The 27,263-nt window shown below is 37.0% G+C and overlaps 1 protein-coding gene across 2 annotated transcripts; it reads right to left on the bottom strand.

Annotated features, from left to right (window-relative positions):
- Positions 1 to 1,248: 1,248 nt before the first annotated feature.
- LOC115434933 (tumor necrosis factor receptor superfamily member 11B) lies at positions 1,249 to 26,539 on the bottom strand. Of its 2 annotated transcripts, none has more exons than XM_030157070.1 (6): positions 26,405 to 26,539; positions 18,522 to 18,749; positions 17,783 to 17,927; positions 7,645 to 7,860; positions 3,861 to 4,085; positions 1,249 to 2,578 (listed from the first exon to the last, which is right to left on the bottom strand). In XM_030157070.1, exons 1-6 carry the CDS (start codon positions 26,450 to 26,452, stop codon positions 2,184 to 2,186), a joined length of 1,257 nt encoding a protein of 418 aa, XP_030012930.1. In that variant the 5' UTR covers positions 26,453 to 26,539; the 3' UTR covers positions 1,249 to 2,183. The 2 variants fall into 2 exon arrangements, with proteins under 2 accessions (XP_030012930.1, XP_030012929.1); XM_030157069.1 differs by lacking the exon at positions 26,405 to 26,539 and adding an exon at positions 25,192 to 25,263.
- Positions 26,540 to 27,263: the final 724 nt, after the last annotated feature.

The raw sequence follows: 27,263 nt of genomic DNA, 5'->3' as shown, positions 1-27,263 counted from the left end.
TGAAATAAAATACATTTTACAGTTTCCATACCAACTGCATATCTATTTAATGTGCTTCATTAAAAACTTCTGCTTTTGCACAACCCACAGCAGCAGTAATTCTAAAATTTCCTTTTCTGTGTTGCTTATGTCATAGATGATATTTCATACAAAAAAAAAAAAAAACAGAAATAATCTTCCACTCACTGGTTATGAAAATATCTAAAATATGTCAGCGTTTTCCTTAAAAAAAAAAAAAAGTGTCATTGAGTCACCGAGTGGTACATACAGTATCACAATCTGCTGATTGAGCCAATGTGTAGGGCTGAAATGAGTCAAATACGTATGTGTTTTTCCACAGAACACTACAACTAGCAATATTAACTGAACCACCACCTGTTTCAAACCACACCTGAACAACCAACATGTGCGTTAAAACTGAAGATGTAGTTTTCCATTTAGTAAAGTAGATAAAAATGAACCAAGATCACATTTCATGTGATCGGTATGAATTACATCTTGTAAGAATCCTTCAATTCAAAGACCGAATCTCATGGTGTTAGAAAAAGTGAAAAAATTTCCAGGATCTCCTGCTTTTGAAGAATTTTTTCTAAAATTTAGAATCATGACCCATCACCCAACTTTTCCACCAAGTTACTAACAAACGGTAGCAAAAACATACCTCTTTGGCAGATACACTGCCCGGCTGAAAAAAACGTTGCACATGCAATATTTGACTGCACCACCTTTGGTTTTGATTACAGGAGACATTCACTGGATTTAACTAAGCAAAGAGTTCAGATCCTTCCATGAGTAAGTACTGCAGTGGTGAATAATGTTTCAGCTGGAACAGGTTATTTAACTGTAACTGAACTGTGACAGAATGGATCAGATAGAATGGGGCATCATTTTGACACATGGATTAGCCTCCATAAAGTCCAGACTCTAATTTGGGATGTGATGAGGACTTGATGCACCGGTCTGATTCTCCATCATCAATAATCAAAAATTAATGCAACTATGGATATAAAAAATACTATGAACCTTGTTGTGACATCTCATAAGCATTATGTGGCAAAAAAAGAAGTAACAGTGAATGTCTCCTGTAATCAAAACCAAAGGTGGTGCAGTCAAATATTGCATGTGTGACTTTTTTCAGTGTATTTTAACCAGTAGTTTGTGGTAATCCACCTGATACTTAATAAAAGATATATTTTTTGGTAATTTATGAAGGAACAAAACATTTTTACAAAGTAATTTTAATCCAATCATTTGACATTAGTGTTCACAAGTTACAAAAGCTTAGAGAAGACCAGTAAGGCATATATACAATAAAGGTCATACATTTAATTATATAAAAAGTGATAAAACAAAATCTAAAACAAATATCACTTCATGAACTTGCAGCATTTGGAATCCAGTATTTCTGATAAAGTATTAAAAACAAGCCTTTACATATTCAGAAAGTAAAATTATTTTAAATAGAAAACAATTGCACTCCTTTGTACATTCATAAAGCTGACAATTTAAAAAAAAAAATAGATGAGCTTTACTTGCCAGCAGTCCAGAACAAACCAACAAACAAAGCGAAAATGTGGAAAATACATGTATTTCATTATGAAACCAAATCCTTTCTCTTAGAACAGTGAGAAAGCAATAATAAAAACACAACACCTGCCAGCCAGTCTTCCATAAAATAGTGTGCTATTTACATCTTAAATAGTTTTTCGTTTTTCACAGACTCTGGTCAAATGTTCCCAGAAAACATTTTCATAACTTTTTGTTTAGGTCTGTCTGAAATACACAGAAATGTAGTAGTTTTTTTCTTCCTTTTTAGATTTTGTTAAAAAAAAAATCATTTCAGCAAACAAAGTCCAGACTGAGGGTGGGTACGAAATTATTGGCACCATAAATAATCAAAACAAACTTATATTTTTCAAAAGGGTTTGAATGTAATCAGAGACATTCTGCCTCAGTGTTACAGATAAAAACACTTTTAGGTACTTTATGTACTCAAATCTATAGCTTTATATCCGTTGGTGATATGTTAATCAATGACCTGACCTTATCATGTGACCCATGTCTGTTACTCTTTGACATTAACTTACCCCCTTCTCATTACATATGTGTGTTCACTTTTGGACAACACATTAGTGTCTGCTTATGCTTAAAACTGCATATATTCCTGTTGTAATCCATATTTCTTATTCATTTAAAGGCTTATGAGGCTTAAAACATGACTCATCCTGAAGCATACTGACAAACATCTTCTCGTACATCTTATGTGCAGAGGTCGTTCCTATGATGCGGCTGATTTTCTTCAAGCCTTTCAGTAGGTAGCGCGGCGCCCCCTGACTTCGCAGCACCCTCAGACTGTGGGACAGACCTTTGGCCAGATCCAGATCGTAGTTAGCCGTTTTCCACAGGTGAAGAAGCTGTAGGATGTACTGCCTGGGCAGACAGGTGGAGGCCACGGCTCGGACGTCCTCCTGTCGAACTTTGACCCCTGGCAGGCTGTCTGTGACCTGCAGGAGGTCATCCAGGGTCAGGTTCTTGAGGCCGTTGCAGCGGGACACTTTCCTCTCACAGTGGTTCACACCTGGAAGGACAGGATGATCACATTAATGCACAAATACATCTGTTAGATTTTAAAGAAGCTGAATTTAGAAAGAAAATTAAATATATAACACAGCATTGTCATATTGGTATTGATTATCTGTCTGTCTGTCTGTCTGTCTGTCTGTCTGTCTGTCTGTCTGTCTGTCTATCTATCTATCTATCTATCTATCTATCTATCTATCTATCTATCTATCTATCTATCTATCTATCTATCTATCTATCTATCTATCTATCTATCTATCTATCTATCTATCTATCTATCTATCTATCCATCCATCCATCCGAAATTGGATGCATTAATTTCCATATATAATTGTAGTCTTCATCATTTAACTTTAGCATTAGCATTTACCAATACTACATTCTAAGATCATTAAGATGATCATCTGATAATTGATCATCACAATCTCAAGTATTATTGTGAAATATTTGCCAAAAACTGTTTTTTTGTGTTTCAACAGCTGTGGCTGCATCAGGCAGACACAAATGAATATTTTTTCTTTATTTATTGTTAACAAGATAAAATAACAAAACCAAATTCTTGACAGTTTCATCATGTCATACCCTAGCTGTGTTTCAATATTTTGCTGAAACATCTATTTTGATCGCGATGGAACAGAGCACATGCAGAAGGGAGGATGTGGGTTTGGAGAATGGAATAATATTGTGCAGAGTTCAATGACATAATAGTCATTCTTAATGAGATATATCACAAATGCATGGGGTGTCTGTGGATCTTTACTTTTACTTTTATTATGTCATTATTCAGTCATATTATACTATATGTGAACTTCGGACACTTTTACTCTGTATAAAGTTCATACAAGCTGTTAGAAACAATCTTAGTGTGCCAGGGCCTTCCAAGGATACTGTGGCGCCAGCTGAGTCATGGACTTATCTACAATTTACATAAACACATACGTGTAACAACTCGGAGGAAACCTTGAAAAACACCGGTTACTAAATGCAACTTGTATTCGGATGCCGATATGCTGTCAGTATGCCTGTTTACCATGTATGTGCCAAATAAATTCCTCTTCTTTGAGACGATCCACTGGTTTCACCTTGTCTTTGTGAAACAAACGACGACATGTCCAAAAACTTATTTCCACCACTGTAAGTCCTCTTTAATGGTGGCAATGTGTGTTCACTGTTCACAAAGTGGATCACAGACTTAGACTCATTTAGTGATCATTAATTCTGAGACTCTCTTGCTGAATTAATAACTCCCTGTAAAGCGTGGATCCCTTCTGTATTTTTACCTTGTATGATTCCAGACAACTTGTCCTGGTCTTTGTTCTGTTCCCTCCACAGTCGCAGCAGCTGTAGGACCTGCTGCTGTGGAGAACAGGCCTTCTTCAGCCTTTCCAGACTCTTCCGGTCCACCCTCCGTCCTGGAAGACTCTCCAGTAGCCGCTCCAAAGGCACAGAGGACAGTCGCAGAGAGGCCAGAGACTGGAAGACCGCCTCCTCACACAGGGTCACATCTACCATCAAACAGATCATACACTTATACATACTGTTCATCAGACATTATGAGAAGGAGGAAAAAAATATCAAATATATCAAATAAAAATGAATGCAATTATGTAGAACACATTCTGATGACTTTGAGGACATTACTGTATTGACTAAAGCAGTGAGTCTTCGTTACTGACACTATGATTCACAATTTTGCACAATTTTACACAGTAGTTGTGACACATCTGCTCATTCCAATTAACCACCTGACCTTTTGTTTTTGCTGTTAATAAATTGTCACGTAGTTTGATGAAATGGCCTCAGCCAACAAATCCATTAACTATTCTGCTTTGAAAATGCAAATAAGGTAGTGTCATTAGTACATTTCGTCCCTTGAGAATCAGTTGCTTCTATGTCCACTTTTTGCAGACATGGAGTTAAGCATATCAGGACAGTCTAAAATCATTTATGTCTCAAAGTGCTTAGCTCCAAGCTAAACATCTACACACACTCACACTTAGAAGCATTTAGTTCTATGTCCTGAGTGGTGCTCATTTCAAATCAGGTAGTTCTATGTCCAAGGAGGACCCAATCAGGGGCCATACCTGGATCATGTGACCTTCACTCAAAATAGCCATGGAGTACATGTAAAGCACGAAATGAGAACTCCTGATACTGGTAAAAGTTTTAAATGATTGGTCTGAACAGGGCTATCATATAAATAGTTTTGTTTAATGTTTGTTCAAATTAGTTCAGTGTTCAAATTTGGCATTTTTAGATGGGCAAGGCTGTCCCAGAGTCAGGTCTGAGAAGGTGGCTCATAGATAAACTTGTGTATTTGATAGTCATTTTATATTTGAGTGTATGAGGCATTTTGATGCAAAATTTGGCATTTCTGGATACCTTTTCTTTTCATACTTTCATTCTTTCATGCTAGATTTTGGTCAAGGGGCCAATATTGTCCCGGCCTCAGGTTCAAATGAGAATTTAGCTCATTTACAGATTTGTCATTGATTTGATATAATCGTTTTATCTGTGAATGTATATTTAATTTTGATGCAATTTTTGCATTTTATACACTTTTTTTCTAATTTAAATTTTTTATGTTATAGATTCTGGTCAAGTGGGCAATGTTGTCCGGTGTCAGGTTCAATGGAGAATGCAGTTCCTTCATCGACTTTTATCTATGAGTGTACGAAGAATGTTCAATACTCATCAATCCTCAGTCTTAAAAAGGTCGTTCATGGTGTTACACATCATTTGCCTACATTTCACAACTAATTCTCCTGCCTTTGAGGATTGAAGTATGGCTGGAAAATGGTTGTTTGCCATGAAAACTGAGTGAACACAATTTACTCAGGTACTCCAGGTGTCCTAACACGTTTATTCACCATTCTACCTTTAATGAAAAAGGATAGATGTGCTCATTTTAGTGGTCAACCTTAAATAAATGTGGATTGGAAAACACTAGCAAAGGATGGTTTTTATTGTTGCATTTTGTGACATCAGTATAACATACATGTAATCACTGACTAAAACGTTCTTAGTTTGTTCATAACCTTTTTAAAAACAACTCTGGTGGACATAGAACTTCCTGATTTCGATCACAGGTGACACCTGTAAAGGTACCAGGCAACTTCCATACCTTGGAATCAGAAAGTTCTATGTCCATTTTTAACTTCTTATATCTCTAAGCCTATGGAGATTTAGAACATGTTAACAATATGTTTAGGTACCTTCCACAGTCAACACTATTCCACACAAAAGATGATCGATAACTCTCCAAATATCAGAGATCAGACAGGTGAAATTTTCAAACTCTGTTTTCTCAAAATGAGGAAAAGTGGACAAAGAACCAGCTGATTCTCAAATGACGATTTGGTAAAGTTTGTTGAGCTTAGTATTTAAATGTAGATTTACTCTTCTGCATTCATAAATCGAGAAACCACAGAGCTGCAGCAAACCCACCAGAGCAGAACACTGTGCACAGTCTATTATTACATACATACATACAGAGTAAGTGGATCTGATCAAAAGGCTTTGTTTACAGTACATATGACATGTAGACTAGATCCAGTAACAAATGTTCTGTTCTCAGACTGGAAGTTAAGTTTCTACGTCAGTGTATACCTGAGTTTACTGTATGTATCTAGAGTGTTACCGTGTGATTTGACCACAGCAAACACAGGGATTTTCTCTTTGTTTCCCTTCCTCTCTGTCAGTTCAGAGAAACTGAACTGAATAAACTAAGATGCACTGTGATCCGAAGTTAAGTTACATTGCACATCTCTGCTGAGTCACTGTACAGTGCAGTGCACAGCATGCACACCCATGCACACCCACCCACACCCACACCCACACTATTTCCATTTGTACTGTCACATTATCATTCACATTTTATATTTATGCAGATCTAAGATTTCTGTGGAATACCCTGAGCCTCCTTATTAAGGAAAAAGGTGAGTGTTTGTGAAAAGCCTGAGAAAACCTGTTCTCACTAAGAATGCAAATTACCCAAAACATTCAGAGCTAGAGACGAAGCGGAACTGAATTAAATATGAAAGCCATGTAATATTGACTCATGTTTTTCATGTTTATATACGGTTCTGTTTCCTAAACAACTTGCGGAGCTGTGGCTCTAAGTGAGAGACATTTACAAGTTTAGTAAAACAAATGTCAGTGTAGGATGACAGGGTTTAATGTGAAGAGGATATTAGGTTTGGTGTATAATTGACCCTGACTCTGGTTTCTCCAAATGACGTTAAAGCTATGGGATTCCCAACTGGTTTTAATTTTGCATATTTTGTTTAAAAAAATGACTAAATGGTTGCAGAATTTGCTGCAGACATCTGCGGTCGTGTAGTTCACAGGAAGACAATTTGTGAATGAATGTTTGAGGGGAGCATCATGCTCCCTGAGGGACACAAACACAAACTGCCAGGGTCTCTACAACATGTGTGTGTTCTCCAGTGCCTGCGGTTTCTCAGACTCTTGGAATTCAATGTCATATTTGAGGCTTCTCAGCTTCTCAGGCTTCTCCTCTCAGATTAATTGTCAGCATCTGCCATAGTCAAAGTCTGAGTAACAAAGACCAACCATCTCATCTCATCTTGTGTTTTCTTGACTCAGTTTCCTCTGTTATTGTAGATCGAGGATGTGACAGTTAAAAGAGTAATTGATCCATCATGGGTCATTATGAAAGCAGTGCCATAAACATCCCATTCAACCGTTTACTCTGTGATTCTCTCTCGTTTTGGTTTTAAGACACGCAAGAATGTGGAAAAGAAAGGAATCTGGACAACGAACCTGACCGAGGAAATCCCCTGCCTGGAGGAATGAAAATGACCACATGTCTAAAATAATTTGGTTTTAGCTGATTTTAAGTTGTTGACAATTGAGGTTTGCATAAAAAACACCATCACATATGTGTGTAAGCTGTGTTTATACTGTACAACTGATCTCGACACAGATCCCACTCCATTAAATCCTTCCATTCAGTTCCTTTCAGAGGAATTCAATGGATGGAAGGATGTATATTTACACCAAACACCACTGCAGCGACTTATTCAGTGTAAATGATCTCACCAGTGTGGCACAAAGTGTGCTGGTGAGAGCAGTCCAGCGTTGCCGTCTTGTCCTGATTTCCACAGAGGCTGTCTGAAGTGGACGTTCCCCATCTCAGTGTCTTCAGCCCCAAGTCGGAGCAGTTTCTGTGGGGTTGACAGGGTTCTGTGGACGAGCTTTCAGCAGAGAAATGACCGGGGGGACAACGCTCACACACGGTGTCACTGACCGGTGTACCTGGAAGACACAAATATTCAAAAATATGAACTACATATTGTCTTCATAGCAGTGTAAGACAGTAATTTATACAGCATGAACCCATTTTTTAAAAGGCAAACTATGTCATTATAATGTGGATTGTGAATTGATTTTCTTAATTAAAATACAATGTTTTTTAGTGTTTTGATTTTTAGTTTGTTTTATGTCCTAATGCTCAGTAATGAAAGCATCAAAATGAACAAACTGAATGGAAATATCCAAATGAAGCTACATCTACTCTATTATCTATATTTTATTCTCTGTATCGACAGAATCTTTACTGTTCAAAGAAAAAAACTTCTGATGGCACAAAAGTAAGTCAATCATATATTTGTGGAGGTTAATATACATTCTCCAAGCTGCTTGTCATCCAAATTCAAGGCTCTAATGAAGAGATGAATGCAATATGTGTGTTAATCTATTGAATTAAAGTTGGAAGTCCACAGTTCAATGACATATTGACTGTTTCAAGTTAAATCTATTGTGGTGTTGTACAGTGGTGAAATTACACAATTTATGTCACTGCCCAAATGTAGGTCAGTGTGTGAATTGTTTGTTTTGTGTCTATTAGCTTGCAGACTTAGTCACTGGTGTATTTTAATTTATAAGTCTATTCTAGGTCTGCTCCCATCCTACCTTCTGACCTACATCAGTCGGAGAACCACAGACACTTATAATCTTCATTCTCAGGATCTTTTCTTGTTGTCTGTTCCTAAAGTTAGAACTGAACAGGGGAAAAAGGCCTTCAGGTTTGCGGCCCCATTCACCTGGAATGAACTACAAAAAGACCTGAAACTTAAGGATCTGGTTTCGTTGGACACTTTTTAGAGGATGTTGTACGACTTAGAGAGGGAGCCATCTGGCTGCAGATGTTTTGCCTGACGCTCTTTGTCTTCATCTCATGGGCACTTTTTGCAAAGTTGACTTTGAAAGGTTTGACTTGACTATGTGTTTTTAAGTATTGAAAACTTGTTTTCGTTTTATGTATGAAAATTTGTGTCTGTAACTATTTAATGTACTGCTGCCCGTCTTGGCCAGGACACCCTTAGAAAAGAGATTTTTAATCTCGATGAGGTTTTCCTGGTTAAATAAAGGTTAAATTAAAAAAAAAACTAGATGGTAACTGTTTTTTGGTTTTGGTTTTTTTTTAAAGTCAATAAGTGTTGGAAGCAATTGCTGACATTATCTTGTTACCCATGACATTTTGCCCCAAAATCACACGTGTTCTAATATGGATTAGGCAGCAAAAAGCAGTTATTCAACTTTGCGAAGTCAGTAAAAATAATGCTGTTTGAGCAGCTCATTATGTATTAATCTGGGTCCTGGGGATTTTTTTCCTTTAGGCCTCAAAGTGAAAAAAAATGTGAAAAACACATTTTTTTCCTTTAAACTCACGTTTCATTATTTATCAAGACCATCTACACCGCACTCGAATCATGTAAGTAGCTGATCAAACACAAAAGACAGTGAATATGTTCCAAGAATTCAAACCTCAGTGACATGTGACAGTTCACCAGAGTGACAGATGACTGTCGGTTTGCAAATGACTCACATCCGTCTTAGTCATTACATCTCATTCTTAGTTTCTTGCATGGGAATTACCACAAAACACAATATAAGTAAAATGATGACGAGGAAAATACTACATCTAGGACTTAGATCAGTGAAACCCTCTGATTGTTACATGACACTGATTTTCAACTGATGTCCTACATGATATAGCAAATAAACATTAATATAGGCTGTTAAAAGGAATAACTCAGTTACAATACTATTATATTAATAACCTAATTGGATTAATAATCTCGTTAGCCTCATAGCAGAATTGCCTAAATCATACACAATATGGACAATATGTTGAATTCAGGTGTTTCTTTTCTAACAGGGGTCTGGCCTACAAAATAATATGACAAATGTCGTTATATAGTTTTATATTGTGATAAATATCACATTGATTATTAATATTGATGTTTATGTCTCAAATTAGCATGAACAAGACATCATATGAGCTGCTAATATAATAAAACCATTCTAAGCCTCGCGTTGTATTATTTTTCTTCCCTTCAAAATAATTAGCCTGTTTAATGTGAAAAGTTTAGTTTAATTTAATCCTGTTATTAATCACAATTTCTAACATGGTTTTTTCCATATTGTATGTTCAGACCATTATTTAGCAGTTTCCATGTCAACATTACAGTAAACACCTTACGATTTACGAGCTGCAGCATATATGACAGTGACATGAGCCAGTGCAGTGATCACATCCTCATTTCTTTTTTTACAAGAGCACAGAAGTGGAAGTATGTGGGAGGCAGCGCCGTCTTTATATCAGTCTTAACCTTTCATCAGTTTCCCACTGTCATGTTAAAATATGTCTTGACAATGAATTCAGTCTTCAAACATGAAACCGTGATCTGACAGCGAGTGCAGATATTTCCTGCAACACTGATGACAAAGCACATATACTTAGTACGTGCTCCAGAACATGTCAGAGTAACTGTAAATGTAAAATGGTTTCATATGATGACAGGATTTTTTTTTCTCAGAATTTATTCAGATTCACAGTCTCTGCAAAATGAGCATGTTTGCACATACGTTTCAGAGAAAAAGCTCTGAATGTGGTTCACATCAGACTTTTGTTTTCACTATTAAGTAAGTTAACCTCAAGCCGTTACTTACGTAAATGTACATAGATATTATCAATGAAATACACTTGTGGTATGAAAAGTAAATGATATGATGTTTTGGATTCATTTCACTGCTGTTTTAATATTTATGTTAAATTTTACTGTTAAACTAGTAACTCTACTGAACTACTTTATGTATAGGTTGTAGTTTAATCCAAAGAAGATCATAATGTTTGCATAATGAAGGAAGGAAGTAACGGAGAAAGGAGGAAAGGAAGGAAGGAAGATAGGAAGGAGTAATTGTAATCACAAAAGGAACAAAGAAGTAGTACAATAAAAATCTAAATTTAGTAAAGTGTAGAATAAAATTAAAATAAATCAAGTGCAAGCAATTTGTGTTTTTACAATTACGTAGAATTTCTCAGAACAAACCAAACATTGTTAATAAAAGAATCCAAAGTAATCACCAGATTAATGCCTGAATATAAAAGAGGATAGTACATCCATCGTTTAACCTTTCATGTCCTAAACAGCCGCCAGTGAACAAAAACATCTACTAATCTAACTTTTGATCAACACATTTTAATAATTCGGGTAGAATACAGTTTCTCATCTTTTCATGGTCATCAGATTTGAGCCGTTTGGACGTTCAGAGGCTCCGTAGTGAACATAGAACACCTTCATTTTCTGCAACATTGACTTACCAATAAAACTCATGTAGTCTGACAACAGACAGGGGTTGGTTTAACATTCAGTTAATGATATATTTTGCTGAAAAAGTCATTTTGTTTTCAGTTTTCTGTGTTCTTATTGAATAACTTATGAATTTACTCTGAACATCTACATGATCAGTGAATTAAACATAGGAAAATATTTGATTTTGACTGAAAAATGAAAAATGCAGAGGACAAAATTATAATAAATAGTGATAAATCTCTAAGGAAAAGTTAAATGTAGAGTCACTACAAAACTAGTTCTTTGTCTTTAAGGGTTAATTCATAAATGTGTTCCTTTTTTAACTGTAAAAGCAACTAGAAACACAACCCCTCTGATTCTGAAAGAGGTAGAGTAGAAACAGACAAATCAGGAGATCAAGGGTGGACAAATAAAATATGCCATAAAAGGCATGTGTTGTTGGGAGACTCAACTGGCTTTCTAGCATCTTGTGGTTTAGAAATCCAACCCCAAGTTTGAGGCATTACATAACAAAGTCCTTCAGCTTCAGGGAGGGGAATCCCCTGAAATGCTGTCTCATGTCTGCAGAGCTTCATTAGCCTTTTAAGTACAGGGAACCATCCATCTACAAGGAATTTATGGAAAACGTCTCGTCTTAAAGCAGTGTCAGCTCTGCAGGGGTCTCATAATAACCCAGAGTGCACAAGGGATCTGTGGAAAATGTTACCTCATCCCTGCAGTAACTGTTGTGTGGTCTCAGAATAAAGATGAAGTCAGGAAATGTGTCACACCAGTTGGCACTTTTGTAGTAGTAATATCAGTTACCGTTCACGGAATTGTTCCCATAATCTGTGTTGACGCATTCACAGTATCAGGTCGAACAGATAAACTCAGACGTGGCTGAATAATTTGTCGAGAATGCATGTAATAAAGAGCAGAATGTGACGAAAGTGTCTTGTCTGCAAATGACTCGCATTACATTTATGACAATGTCTCAATATAAAATAAAATAAAATAAAATAAAATAAAATAAATATTTTGCCTTTAAAGACCTAAGCAGCCACTGGTGACCAAAAGCATCTACTAATCTAAAATATCAATACATTTATATAATTCAGGTAAAATGCAGTGTCTCTGGTTTTTGGAAGTATCGATATGACCCATTTGGATGTTCAGAGGCTCTGCAGTGAATGTGGACTCCAGCAACCCTAGTGAGGATAAAGTGGGTTCAGATACTGAATGAATGAATGAATGAATGAATGAATGAATGAATGAATAAACTGCAATTGATACCCCAGGGAATGTTAAATGTACAGAAATGTTCATTTGGGAGTCATCACAAATAGTTCTAGGTCTTCGAGGGTTAATTACTTTGGAACATAATTAGTTTCAAGGTGATTAGAAGTATACATATGCCTTTAACTACAGTGTTGAACAGTCTTTGTTATATTTATTACAAAATGAAATTGAAGTTTAGATGCATATGAATGTAATTTCTGTGAGACATAACTAATGGAAATGCACCACATGCAATTACAGACAGCTTCCAGACTCATATTTAAAAAAAAAACAAAAAACAGTTCAGCCCTTGTCTGGGGCATTTATGGAGGTTAACTGTTGATGTATTAACATGCAAACCTTTATGGCACACTGTGTGTGTCTGAAACTGTGCCTCCATTGAATGTTAAGAGGAAGCAAAGCTCCAGGAAAGCAGGGGAAAGGTCATGACATTTATTGAGACAAAACAAACAGATGTAGTTATTGAATGTTTCCTCTGTAATTATGTTGTAAGAACAGCAGAAATACGTACGAAGCGGAACAAGTTATCATATTTAACAGAAAATTAGAATTAATTGTTGTGTAACAGAAAATTCCTAAGGGCAGTTTGTGTATATACATATATATATATACATATATATATATATATATATATATATATATATATATATATATATATATATATATATATATATATATATATATATATATATATACACATATGTGTGTGTGTGTGTGTGTGTGTGTGTGTGTATATATATATATATATATATATATATATATATATATATATATATATATATATATATATATATATATATATATATATATATAGTCACAGGAAAAATTTTTAGACCACCCTTGTTTTCAACAATTTCTTACAATTAAAGGTACATTTGTTTGGACAAATATAATGATAACAACAAAAATAGCTCATAAGAGTTTAATTTCAGAGCTGATATCTAGACATTTTCCATGCTTTTCTTGATAATAACCAAAATCAAAAAGTTCTTACATCAACATCTATAGCATTGTACTGCCAAAAACAGTGCTTTTAGACCAGTGGTTCTTAACCTTGTTGGAGGTACAGAACCCCACCAGTTTCATATGCGCATTCACCGAACCCTTCTTTATTAAAAAATAAAATATGATTTTTTTCAAATTCAAGACACAGGTATATGTTTTACTGGTGCACAAAATGAACCGTGCATTAACATCACTGTGTTCAAAGAACAAAACCAATACAGTGCATGAACTCACAACAAATTACATACCTTTTCACAAAGACATGACCTTTTTTAGTACTACCACACTGAAATGGTTTTAATTTTTAACCTTATGTATTCCAATAATGAACTTATTGTATTTATGCTATTTATCATTTTTAACATTTTAACACACACCCATCACCTAATTTCCATCAGGCTACAATAATAAGGAATATTTACTGCAAATCAGTGGGACTTCTGCTGTTGTCTTTGAGAGACCAGTTCAGAAATGCGTGGCTTCACCTTGGCAACGGTGCGTCGGTTGTCACATGATTGTAACTGACCAGTGCGGTGACTGAAAATGTAAACAAACGCTACACATGTCTGCCTCCGTGGTTAACAGGAAGTAGCAAAAGTCATAACAACGATGTGGAAAATAATTCATCGTCAGACGAGTGGAAGAGATTATAAACACTTCCGGATGTGTTGTAGTGCTATAAGCAACAACAATACACCACGTATATTGGATGTCAATCAGAGAAAGAGTCTCCAAAGCCGTTTGTTTACATACACGGACCTAGCCCGACACACACACCCGACTGATGAGTCGAGCGTGTGTCTTGACCGCCGCCGAACCCCTGAGACTGAGTCATCGAACCCCTAGGGTTCGATCGAACCCAGGTTAAGAACCACTGTTTTAGACATTCCATGTTTTCTTTTCTGTCTGTCTTAGTCACATGATACGTGATTGCATGACCATTGCTTTTGATGACTTTTGATGGTCTAATAATTTATTCTGTGGCTGTATATATATATATATATATATATATATATATATATATATATATATATATATATATATATATATATATATATATATATATATATATATATGTGTGTGTGTGTGTGTGTGTGTGTGTGTGATGATTTAAACATGATTTACAGCTCCTGTAATGAACGAAATCCCCTAAAATAAGCACTAGACAACTTCATCAACATAAAGCTGAATGATGAAACAATGTACTCACAGGAAGTGCAGCTTCTAATTATGTTACAGTCATAAATGTAGCAACAAACCAAAAGAATTCCCTCTGTTCATGTAACACACATTGCACACAGATGAAAAAAGTGAAACCATGACAACATGGAATATAAAACAAGTGGCTGGGCCACTTGTTGAGGCAAATAATCATCACACTGCGATTACACTTAAAAGAAGTCATACCTCAACGGAATTAGATGATGCTTTGTTCATACATGTTCCCCATGTGATGTTGGTAAATGAACTAGAGTTTTCCAAGTTATGAAGCTCATGGAAACTCACCAAAAATATGAACAGAGCAATTTCCAAAACAGCTTCATCACACCCTACTTCTCAAAAAATACACACTAGAAATGAGACTACATCAGCATGAGTCTTTAAGAAACCTAGTGTAACATTACACCAGTAAGAGCTCATTGAATCCTTGAATCATTTCAACTGAATTCACCCATCTCTGAGTCATTTCCAGTACCAGTTCAGATGGCAGTAAGTGTTAAATTGATAGAAAAACCAGTTCAACCTCTTCTGCTTGGTGAGACTGTGTGTGGGGAAAAAGACACAGAGCTATAGATGATTAGTAGAAACAGTCTTTAGTTGATTGAATTAAAAATGCCAGAACTACAATCTGTTTTTAATAATCTGTGGCTTTTATTCGTAATGTCTAATGTGTGAGAAGTATGAACAATAGCCGCAGATGGCATGGCAGAGAAATCAGTGCAGGCCAGGCATGGAAGTGCAACAGAAAAACACTTGGATGAACATGTATCTGGAGTCACAGATGACGAATGTTCATCAAAGACCTCAAACGAACACAGAAAAGACACATACAAATGAAATATTTGAGCACAATCTACAGCACAGTGTCTGCTCTGTATATCTAAGTACCTGTTTATCTTTAAAGTATAGTCTTCTTGTAACATTTTTCAGACAATATTTATGTTCTTATCTTAGTTGGATCTTGATAGTCAAAGAAATGAAAGAAACCAGGGCAAGAGAGAAGAGGAACGACATGCAACGTAGAACACAGGCCACATTCGAGCATCTTAACTCTGAAAATAACTGTGGAGCCTCATCAAGATAGTTACCAAGAAAGAGAGCTCATATACAATGAGTTCTACGAAAAGAGGCATCTGGAACGGATCTGATTCACAGAAGACAAGAAGAAAGAAAAGACAGAAAGGCTTCCAGTGATAAAAGAAAGAGAAGTTCTCAATGTGAAAATGTTTATCTGTAACTGATGTGCTTTTCTGCTTTGGCAGCATAAAGGTTCCTCCCTGATATGCCTGGACAGCACATCTGAAAGGACATTTAATATAAAATGATTTGGCATAAAGCCAGACAGCTGAATAGTAAAACATGATGAACAGATGAAAAGGTTAAAGCTGACAGCACATGGCCACTAAATCACACACACACACACACCTTTGCACTGACTTCACATCTCCATCAACATAAACACAAACATGTTCTGTGTTTTAGACAATGGGAACTTTATTTTCTGGACCCAGACAGTGTTTACTTTTGGTTTTGCACAAAGTGAATTTCTAATTTTCTCTGGTTTTGATATGGATACCTACTGTTATGAATTGGTCCTCTGATTTAAATTTGATTTATTTCGGATGCCTACTATTATTCATTGGTCCTCTGATTTAAGTTTGATATACATCCAGACCATATCCAGAAGGAATCTTGCATCTCAAGTTTTTTGTTTATACCACATTTGAGGTAAAAACAAAAACAGTTTGCAACATCTGTGGACTGACACTATAATTTAGCTACTTTAGGCTTTATCTAAAACTCTCATTAGGTGTTTTTTTTTTTTTTTTTTCCAAGAAAACCCTTTCTTAACCAACGAAAATCATTTCCAAAGTTCACCTCAGACAAACTTAAACTGGGTCCAGTAGACCCTTATTCTAAAGTTTTTAACTTTTCTTTGTTTGCTAAAGTGTAACCACCATATTTCTTACTATTTTAACTTTTTTTTTTATGTAGTCATTATTCTTATGTTTGTTTACTCGTTTCTACAGTTCATGTATTATTGATTATTACCTCCACCAAGGATGGCGGAGGTTATATTTTCATCAGGATTTGTCTGTTTGTTTGTCTGTTAGCAAGATAACTCAAAAAGTTATGGACGGATTTTGATTAAATTTTCACGAAATGTTCATACTGGCACAAGGAAATCACCACAGCCCCCTTCCTTTATTCATTGGCTCAAATTGGAAAAAAATTTGAATGACACTTTATGCCTCTGCTGATAAATTTACAAAAATCTGGAATCCTTTTTTTTCAGCTAGTCAGGAAAACAAATTTCCCCTTTGTTCCAGATTGACCTTTATGATAATTTTTCTGCCTGGTCCTCTTTTTTGTTGTTTCTATTCAGTAATGCACCTTGTGTAACACATACCGCATAGATATTCTAAATGTGAACCTTTCAAGACCTTTTTTTGGTTTGTTTAGTTTTTGGGGGGGGATTTTTTTGTTTTTGTTTTTTTGTTTGTTGTGTTTGTTTGTTTTCGTTAATGGAGAAGGTTGGTGTACTTGTTCTTGTTCTTGGGTTTGTTTGCATGCAAACAAAAAAAAAAAGGAAATTGTGCAACAATTTATTTTTAACTGATGTCACGTATGATGCAATGTTTGTATTGCCCAATTTCTATAAAACTCCAAATAAACAAAGGTTGGAAAAAAAAAAATACTGGCACAAGGAACAAGGAACAAATTCTAAAATTTTAGCAGAGGTCTGCGCTCTCCGAGTGCTTTTCTAGTATTATTCTTATTTTTATTTTTATTCTCACTGCTTTTATTCAGGGGTTGATTACATAACACATCTGATCTTATAACAACTTGTGTCCTTTTATTTTCACACTGCAACAACGGACTGACTGTGTGACTGAGTGTTTTTTCTTTGTGTTTGTCATTATTGATTTGCGACCATATGTGCATGCAGTAACATAAAGAAGATCAATACAATTTATTCTTCTATTCTAAACAAATCAAAGCGGCTAAACAAATAGAGTGAAAATAACAGTCTTTATTTTTAGCAGTCTTTGAACTATTAGTCATGTTCTTACCTAAAGCTGCTACTCCATTGCCAGGTTGACAGGTACTGTGTGTGATGCAGAACTCTACCACTAGGTGGAATCCTGGAGCACATTCACACAACTGGTCGTGTGTGCTATTACACCGCTGCTTCACTAGTTGTCGCTCTTTACACACCTAAACACAACAAACACAAAAGAGCACAGTCAAGCACAGGGCTACTGGAACTCTGAGTAGTGCCACTGCACAGAAAAGGGTAGGATTTATATTCATGTAAAACATTATGAAAAGTCCTGATTTTAATACAAAACAGATTCACAGTGATTTTCATGCTGTTGCTTTACAAGCTTCAAAAGACAATGAAAGAAGGATATGTTAACAATATGTATGTATGCTGATTTTACATAATCTATCTACACTGAAAAAGAGGAAAATGTCTAAACATCAGAGGAAGATGGGATACAAAGTGGAAACAGTGGATTCCAAAGATGACAGATGTCAAAATGTAAACAAATAGGATTGTAATACACACTGTTACATCTACGGGAAAGATATCACCGCTAAAGAAACCACATAAAAGGAATATTATGGCACGCTGAAGAGGTTAAAAACAGTGCAACAACACAGAACTTCACTAGAATTATAGGTTGCATGGATTTTTGCAGAAAAACAAAGGAGGAAGACATGCCTGAAGCAAACATGCAACATCTAGGAAGAAAAAATGACAAGTAAGATAAAACAGAAGACTAAATGTTTTGGCCCAATACATACTGATGTGCAGTATTGGCACGTATCGCCCCAGTGCCAGTTCTCAGCAAAATGCCTCTCAGGGCAGGGATGGCACTCTGTGGGTTTGTCGGCAGTGCAGTGTTGCTTTACGGCCGTTCCAGGAGGACACTGGTCACACAGTAGGAGATCAGATGTAACGGGGTCACGGTACTGGTACTTTGGCGGCACAGCCTGCTGCTGGAAGGCCCAGGAAAGAGAAGCTGTGAAGAGCTGCAAGAGAGAGAGAAAGTAGGTTAACGTTTTGGTCAACAGCAGTGACAAATCTAGTGTAATGAAACCCATCAGGAGAACGGCTCCTTTTTGGCAAGATGGTCGAATAGTTTTTGGGTGCACTCGCCAACCGAACCTTTCCAGTAAAGAAAGAGTTGAAAGAAAGGTCAGAGCTGTAAAGTTGAAGCTCCTGGAGGAACATACAGTCTTAAAGTGATTTCCTTTGTTTTATTGTGTGGTGAAAATTCAACACCAATTTCATGGACATTAATACACATGGACGTCATTCACGGACTGTAATAATGGTACACAACTGCATTTTTCATCCCTGTATACTTGTTAAATTCAAACCAATGGACGCAATGAGACAATGCACATGTATTTCACAATATGGCCTCAAATTATGTGATTTTTTTTTTTTTATAAAAGCTATGATAAAGATTTCATCATGACAGAGAATCAGATGTATTTTATTTCATTTTTACCATGTATTCCTCAAAATATTAAGCATTTTCCGTGAAGTCTAAACATTAAATTAGATGTAGATGCTCCAGTCATGACCGTATTCTGCAGATATTACATTAAAATAAAGTGGATGACCCATTATAGACAGTAATTTGTGCAGCCCTGTTTACTCTGGACCATGTTAACGGTTCTCTAAGATAGGCTGCCCTGCGGCTGAAAAGCATCTGACGTGATGCTGGGTGATCTACAGCATTACCGCCCTGAAGTAACAGCGCACCACACCCATATATCTTTGTCCCCCCTAAAAGCAACCAGTCCATATGGACACAGTGTGAAGTGGGTGGCCGTTAGCGATCATCTCTGACGGACATATGTAGCTATTGCCTCAAAAACAAGCCCATGTATCATTGCAAAGCAGGAACTGAAATACTTTGGCCAAACCTAAAATCTAAGATATCAGTTGCAGAGCATGTTTGACATGCAGCCATGCAGCTGGTGGAGGCCACATGCAGACCAGATGTCACACAACAGGCTCCTTCCACCCTGAAGGCCCTCAGCCATTGGCTCTGTGGACTTTCCCGTTGGCCTGGATTCATCCTCACTGCTTGGACAAACTAACAATAGGCTGTCTTTGCATTGTGTGTGTGTGTGTGTGTGACTGTATGTGGTTTTCTGCCTTCCACCGTGTTTTTGTGTGCATCTTTAGAGCTGAATGGATTTATACCATAACCAACTACAAAACATTCATTCATGTGCGTGCAGGAGTGCACACAGGCAGGAATGTGTGTAGCTGCATGTGTGCATTTTTGCCAGTGTTCATGTCCAATTACTGTACCCTCAGTGTTGCTCTGTGTGCACTGCGGTCTCTTCTCCTGGCTGCTGTTCACAAAGAGAACTGTTGGAGGTTACTGGGCTTTCCCCATCGCCACCAGAATACAAAACACTCACCCACTCTACTTTACAGTTTACCCACCAACACCATTGATCTCCTTCCTGAGTGTGTGTATTTGTACTTATCCCATTTACCTTAAAATACATAACTGGCCACTACAAAGCCCAGTCTGTACAATGCATGTGTGCAACACAAAGAAAAGGAGATAAAGGGTATTGTTTTCAGTGTGTGTTCATGTGCATGTGTGCCTAATCATCTCCCTTTCCCTATTGTGCTGCAAAATATTTAGCCACAGAAATCATATTATCAAAGATGTATGTGTGTTTAATTTAGGGTGTGTGCAGCACAGCTGTGTCTTTCTCATCTGCCATATTTGTGTCCTCATTAATATTTGATTATATTTGGCATATGCCCTCCTCAGTTTTCTAGATTTGTCAACATAATATGATGCACTTCATAGAAATGAAAAAAAGGAATGTAGTTTTATTTTGCATTCTTCTACTTCCTTTCCTTTAATGATGAAGGTCACTGAAAAAGATAGTAAAAATAGATGAATGGGTTTCTTACACACCATAATAGAAACCTAAGCTTCAAACGCCTGGCGAGTGCAGCGGTTTTCCCGGCAAAACCTATCGACTTCTGAGCACAACATTTGGTAGAAGGCTTTCATCCAGATTGAGCAGTACCATGACTGCATGTGTTTGTTTGTAGCTTGGGTGGCCCCAGTGGGAATCAAACCCATAATCATAGTCTAGGTCTTCAAATTAAGAAGTGTATATACACACTATTAAGCCATGAGACCACATCCAATCAATTTTAAGACATCAGAAGGGTGGAGCACACTGAGGGACTGACCGAGGGTCACCTGGTTTGACAAATCTGGGTACAGTTACACTTGTTGCTTTGACTTTAATCTTTGGTCAAGTTTACTGGCACGATAGGACTATCATCAGTTGACGATCCCGACCGCATGTAGAAGTGGATATTATTTTCAAATGCGGTGGAGTACAGTAGCTTTGATACAATCCATCAACAACATACAGTATATGACACAACATTTAAGGAATAAATGTAACAACATAGAAGCTAAATAAAATGACAGCCCATGCATACCAGTATATGCTGTTTTTTATTGTTCACACATCACACAATATGTCCAGTACACAACCTCTGCTGCATCTTATTCATCTTTAATTTCATGTGTCATTAAACTTGCATAAAAAGCAAATGTAGCACTCAAGTGAAATATTGACACATCTAACACTTGTGACAGAACCACACGTTCCAAAACCAGCCAACAGTAGCTCTCTGGTGCTGAACAAGAGAAAAACTGTCAAGTTTTTAAGAAAATTAACTCCCTGTGGTGTGTCTAATCCATCTATCAGCAGTTAAAAGAGATAGTGAACTTTTCACCCTTCGTCTTGCCTTAGAAGCTACCATCTGACGACATCATGGATGACCACTGGAAACCCAAATTATACAGCAGCTAGGGGCCACTGACAGCCATAATTACACTGTTAGCATCATCAGAGAAACGCGCAGTGAGAGGCATATCCTACTTGGAGCTAAGCCAGAAAAAAAGAGAAGGACTGATGAAGGTATGAGTAGGCAAGGTACTGGAGGAGAAAGAGATGGGTGTGTAGAGAAACGAATGCAATGTGCCAATTCATAAAATAGAGAAGTTACCCATTTTGAGATCAAACGGACTAAATCACTGACAGCACTGAAGCTTCCCTAAACTTCACCTCTCAGTAAAAACATAATGGTTTAGATAAAAGCACCATATATTTATACTGGTTAAAGCAAGCTCATCTGATAGCATTTGCTTATGTAATCTATGCCAGTAAATCCCATCTGAAGCAAGCTGAGAGAAGAACTTGTACTTATGTGGAACACAGATGATCTTTACCAATTTTATAACAGAAAACATGTGTTATTTAACAGATGTTATCATCATCACTGAAATAAACAGCAGCGCAAACACATGCCCATCAGTAAGAGTAGTGATACACAAGCTGCTGGTTCAGGAAAACAGACCACATTGGCCTCAACCAGCAACACAAGAAAGACAAAGTGAAAAATCCAGATGTTTACTGGTGATGGTGATATTTAGGAAGTGCAGTTGCAGTTGTTCAGGCTTTTTCTTGATCTTTGCTCCCAGAATATCAGCCCACTTATCACTCCTTTAATACGCTAGGACTTGGCACACATTCATCATCTTTGATATTTTATGAAGTACAGTAGGGCCTCTCCTCTGGCTCAAATGGATTTTAAGACTCACAAACCTTGCTCTTTTCCCCCCAAGGACGTGCCTTTTGTCAAAATAATATCCAGAGTAATATGAAATGATGACAGGGAGCTTTGGTTGAACAGAATGAACTGCACTGACAGATGGGCTGTAATAGCATAACTACAGAGTTCACACACCTGACAGAAATAGCCTTAAAACTTAGACATGCTTTCTATATGAGCTTGTATTAAGAGCAACATCCACAGACTAGTGAGCGGGTAATGGGTTTGTTAGATATATTAATGCAGATCCAAGCATATTGAGCAAATTAATAAAAATAAATAAATAAATAAATTAGAGCTTTTATTAAAGGATGCAGCATAAAATCAGGCAGTTTGATCACATGACCCTCCTACTGTTCACAAGTACACATTTATTTTCATGCAATACTACTACTATATATTAAATTAAATAAATAAACAGCAGCTAGGCCCAAAACCAGGCTCTCTAAACACACAGCACTAGTAAAATTTGTAGTAGCAGACCTTTCTTGTAGTGTTACTAGAAAAAATCCTACCAGAACAAATTAGTGCCTGTATTTAAATAACTCCCAATATTGGATACACTGACTGTGGTGTATCTTAAAATGCAAAGAAAGAGGAGAGTCAGCGTTTGGGTTGCCTGAGGTCAGCTTTAAATTCATGGCATGAGGAGAAGAGCCATGACACAAAGGGACCAAACCACACTACACCATGGCTTATCCACCAGGCACATGGCTTCAGTTAACTGTAGAACGCAGGTGGTCTGCGGGGGGATTCCAGCTCCTGGAAATATGTGTGCATGTGTGTATATGTGTGTATGTGTGTGTGTTCCTGTAATATGAAATTTGTCTTTGTTTTTTGTCCTATGCAAAGACAGAGCAAAAGGTTATGAACGTGCATCCCTGAAAGCTTCATAATCGGATTTAAAAGCATCTCCAGAAATGCAACAGGCCTAATTATATTCAAGATTAATATTCAATATTAAAAATTTAAGATAAAATTTAACAACCAACCTATTTGTGTGTGTGTGTGTGTGTGTGTGAGCATGTGTTTAACATACAAACCCCTGGTAAGATTTTAATGCTTTATGGTCAATTAACTGAGCCCAGACAGTCTGCACATGAACTATAAACCAAGCAGAATTTGTTGACAGTTTTCAATTATATTTTCGCCCCATGTTTATGTCATGCCAAGTTTTAAAAGGGGAAAAGACTTGTTAGCTATGTTCTCATGACCTAACGATACAGAAATGAAACAACACTAGCTAGATTTTGCAGCATGTGCTCTATGAAAATATCTTAAAACTGAAAAGGGCATGGGGAAAAACAGTAGCTGAATATGTCTGAGTTCTTTTCTCAAAAAAGCATAAAAATAAACTTGCAAGATAAAATTTGCATGTGGTTTTAATGTGACTCGTTCAACAACAACATGGAACAAAGGTGCACAGTTTGTTTTTTTTGCAGACTTTCTTTCTGCTTTGTGTGTCTTAATCTCTGTACATACACAGGATCAATGAGTCCACATGAACACCCCCTCACACACACTTCTGCTATCAGTGCTACTGTTGATGGAAAAAGGGAAGTAAGTGTGCGGAAGCAGCTTCCAGAGGTAATCGTGTTTTTCTGAATAAACGTTTGTACTTGTTTGTTTAAAACATGTTGATCCCGTCCCCTCACACACCCTCTTTATGTTTCCCTCCCCCTGCCGCACACTTCCTCACCTTTACTCCAGTGTTTGCCCAGAAAAAAAAAACAAAAAAAACATGTGGAGTCTCTCTGCCCCAGTGACCACCTTTGTTTCCTCCTGTCTGCGTGTGAAGCTACAGCAAGGTTTAGGGAAGTTGGTGATGCGAATCCCAACGGCTACAGCAGAGAGTAACGGAGAGGAGGCGTAAAGATAAAGAGATCGCAGATAGTAGATAATAACTGAAAGGTTGTAGTACAGTAGGGGATTAGTGGCTGGCTTAATAGTTGCATGGATGAATGGATGAATGGATGGATACCAGGCAAGGTTGCAGTCTGATTATGTACAGATAAGAACAGCAGATATGACAAAACCTCAACTTTCCACCAAAGATTGCTGTTTATATTTGGAAACACTTATGCCTCGACAAAAACAAAAAGCCTCACAACTATATGTCTAATGTTTGTTCCACTGACATCATCCCGGGCAAGATCCCAAAGAAAAATTGTGTCTTTTCAGACAATTGACTGCAACCACATGTGTCAGAAGCATGCAGAGGAACAGGAAACGCCACAGGTGTAGTCTGTTGGAGATCTGGGCCAAAACAATGATTCACATAAACTGCACTAATCCCCTTTGATGTAAAGTTGTCTCACTGACAGACCGACGGAATGATTAGTGGATAAACAGAGGCACAAACGTGATTCAGAGGAAGGCAGATTGACTTAGTGGCTGGATACTGACAGGCCAGACTGACAGTGGTTTGACGACTGAGTCATTAGTTGGCTTAATGTTTGTAAATGACTAGCAGAGCTTAATGATGAATAAACCAGAGAATACTATGTCAAACTTGCTATTAAAGAAGAAAAAAAAAAAGAAAGAAAGAAATAACATATGACTATTTAAGGCAAGTACTACTGAGTTGAAGGAACTATTTTGCACTGATGATCTCATATTAAATGGTATTTTAAAGTAGACAAACAGATGCACTCGACATTCTATTCCACTGTCTGCAAACCTGCTTTACACACAAAGATGCAACTCATCTTACACACAAAATTTTCCAGCTGCATAAAGCATAAAGCAGGATCTATCACAGCCGTTCTCTGACACACGCATACAAATACTCACATTGGCCATGAGAACAGATAGAAGGTCCAGTGTTTTGTATCTACGGTGACGTGTCTCTGCCCAGATATGCATCTGTACCCGAACATATGCAAAAACTGCAAAAGTCCCACGCATCACAGCATGCAAAATACACCAAGGAAAACAACTGCTGGTCACTCAGGGACATGCATTGAATGGCATTGTACAAATTAGTGCAATGACAGTCCCATGTTAGATACCATCTGCTGGCTGCATGCCGTATTCTATTTTGAGTGTGTAAAGTTCCACTGATTTCAACTGTTCATAGTTGAAACAAGTCTTTCTCTTCCCCTTTGAAATATCTTGTCATCACAACTCCCTCACTAAACATTGTTTACTACAGTCCAAATCCACAGAAACAACACTTTAAAATAAGCATTCTACAATACAGAAGCATTACAAAATTATAGACTCAGCAGCTAAATATTGACTGTACATCTCTCAGAAACAGCCTAAATAACACTGTAGTATTAATACAGCAATACAGTTTTATTATGTAGGGCTGTATGGGATGAATTCTATTGCCAGGTGTTACTGTTATTTTGTACACACCCTGTTCACTGTAACTGGAAACTGGATTTAGGTGTTTTTCACCTTCATCGCCAGCTGGTATTTCACAGCAGAAAACCAGAAGCAGAAATCCTTTTACCTGATGCTGTGAGGTTTTTTTTTGTTTTGTTTTGTTGTATTTTACTGTATATTAAACATATGACACATGTAGGTACAAGTTATATTGAATATGAGAGGATAAATATAAATGTTTGCCTATCTGTGCCTATCATAAAAATGATGATATACACATGACAAATATTAATATCAGTCAATATCAAAGTGTAATCTTTCATCGTGAACCTGAAGCCCACATGATCATTTGGCCCCTGTGATACCTGCATGAACCCGTGCTGTGCAGCGGGTGCGTAAACTGAGATTTACGCGTCGCCAACTACGCATTCTCTGGCCCTATTTCTCTACATCTGGACAGAGACAAAAGTAAAAGTGAAATCCACTGTAAAATATCTTGAACCGCGTATTCCAACAATTCCATCCCAGTCCCTCTGTAATAAATTAGATAAAAGAAAAAAAAAAACAACAACACTCCATTGGTTTAAAAAAAAAAAAAAAAAAAAAAAAAATATCCCTCAGCTGCAGAGAAAAGGATCTGAAGAGACTCGCTGCACAAACGCTGGTTACTCACCACAATCAATTTCATGGCCGGGTTGGATTTCGCTATCCGAGCGCTCATCTCCACTGCGTAAAAGTGAACTGTGATTGGGTCTCCATCACAGATCAGTACTTATACAGCACAGGGAGAGAGAGGGAGAGAGAGAGAGGGAGTATGTGCCCACCCACCACGCAATCCTTCCAAAGCACAGCCTCCCTTTCTATCTGTCTGTCTGTGTCACTCTCTTCCCTCGCTCCTAAAAATAATCCTTCGCATCCTCACGAGTTGCGTTACGATTACGCACAGTAGTGAAGGTCATAGGATACATGTGAGGACACAAAGTGAGGACTGAAGGAAGCATCCAGACGTCGACAAAAGAAACCTGGGAGGTCATAACCCAGATAACACGCTTAAAAATAATGAAAACGTACATGGATTTTTATTTTTATTTTTTTTTGGAGGCATGATTTTTGCAAACAAAATATAAATCCACTACCATGACAGTGATCTCTGATATATGGGAAAGTGTGATGGTAACATGAGTCTTTTTTTTTTTTTTTTTAGTTCTCCCTGCTGTTTGAATAATTTTGTTTTCAGATACATTCCTCTTTTTATTCCCATTTATACACATCATAATCACCTACAACCAACGCAGGTTACACAGATCACACAAATGCATTATTTTTACAGTCAAAGTTACTAAAACTTAAAGACATCATAGAACTACAAACAACACAAATCATATTCAACGCCAAAAATAATCTACTACCAGGAAACATACAGAAATGATTTACTGAAAGGGAAGGGAGTTATAATTTAAGGGGTAGATTTAATTTCAAAATTCAGAGGGTGCGCACTACTAGGAAATGTTTGAGCATATGTGTGTGTGTGT

This window comes from Sphaeramia orbicularis, chromosome 16 (genome assembly GCF_902148855.1).
Source record: "Sphaeramia orbicularis chromosome 16, fSphaOr1.1, whole genome shotgun sequence".
Lineage (NCBI taxonomy): Eukaryota > Metazoa > Chordata > Actinopteri > Kurtiformes > Apogonidae > Sphaeramia > Sphaeramia orbicularis.
This window is presented reverse-complemented; position numbering and strand designations above follow the sequence as displayed.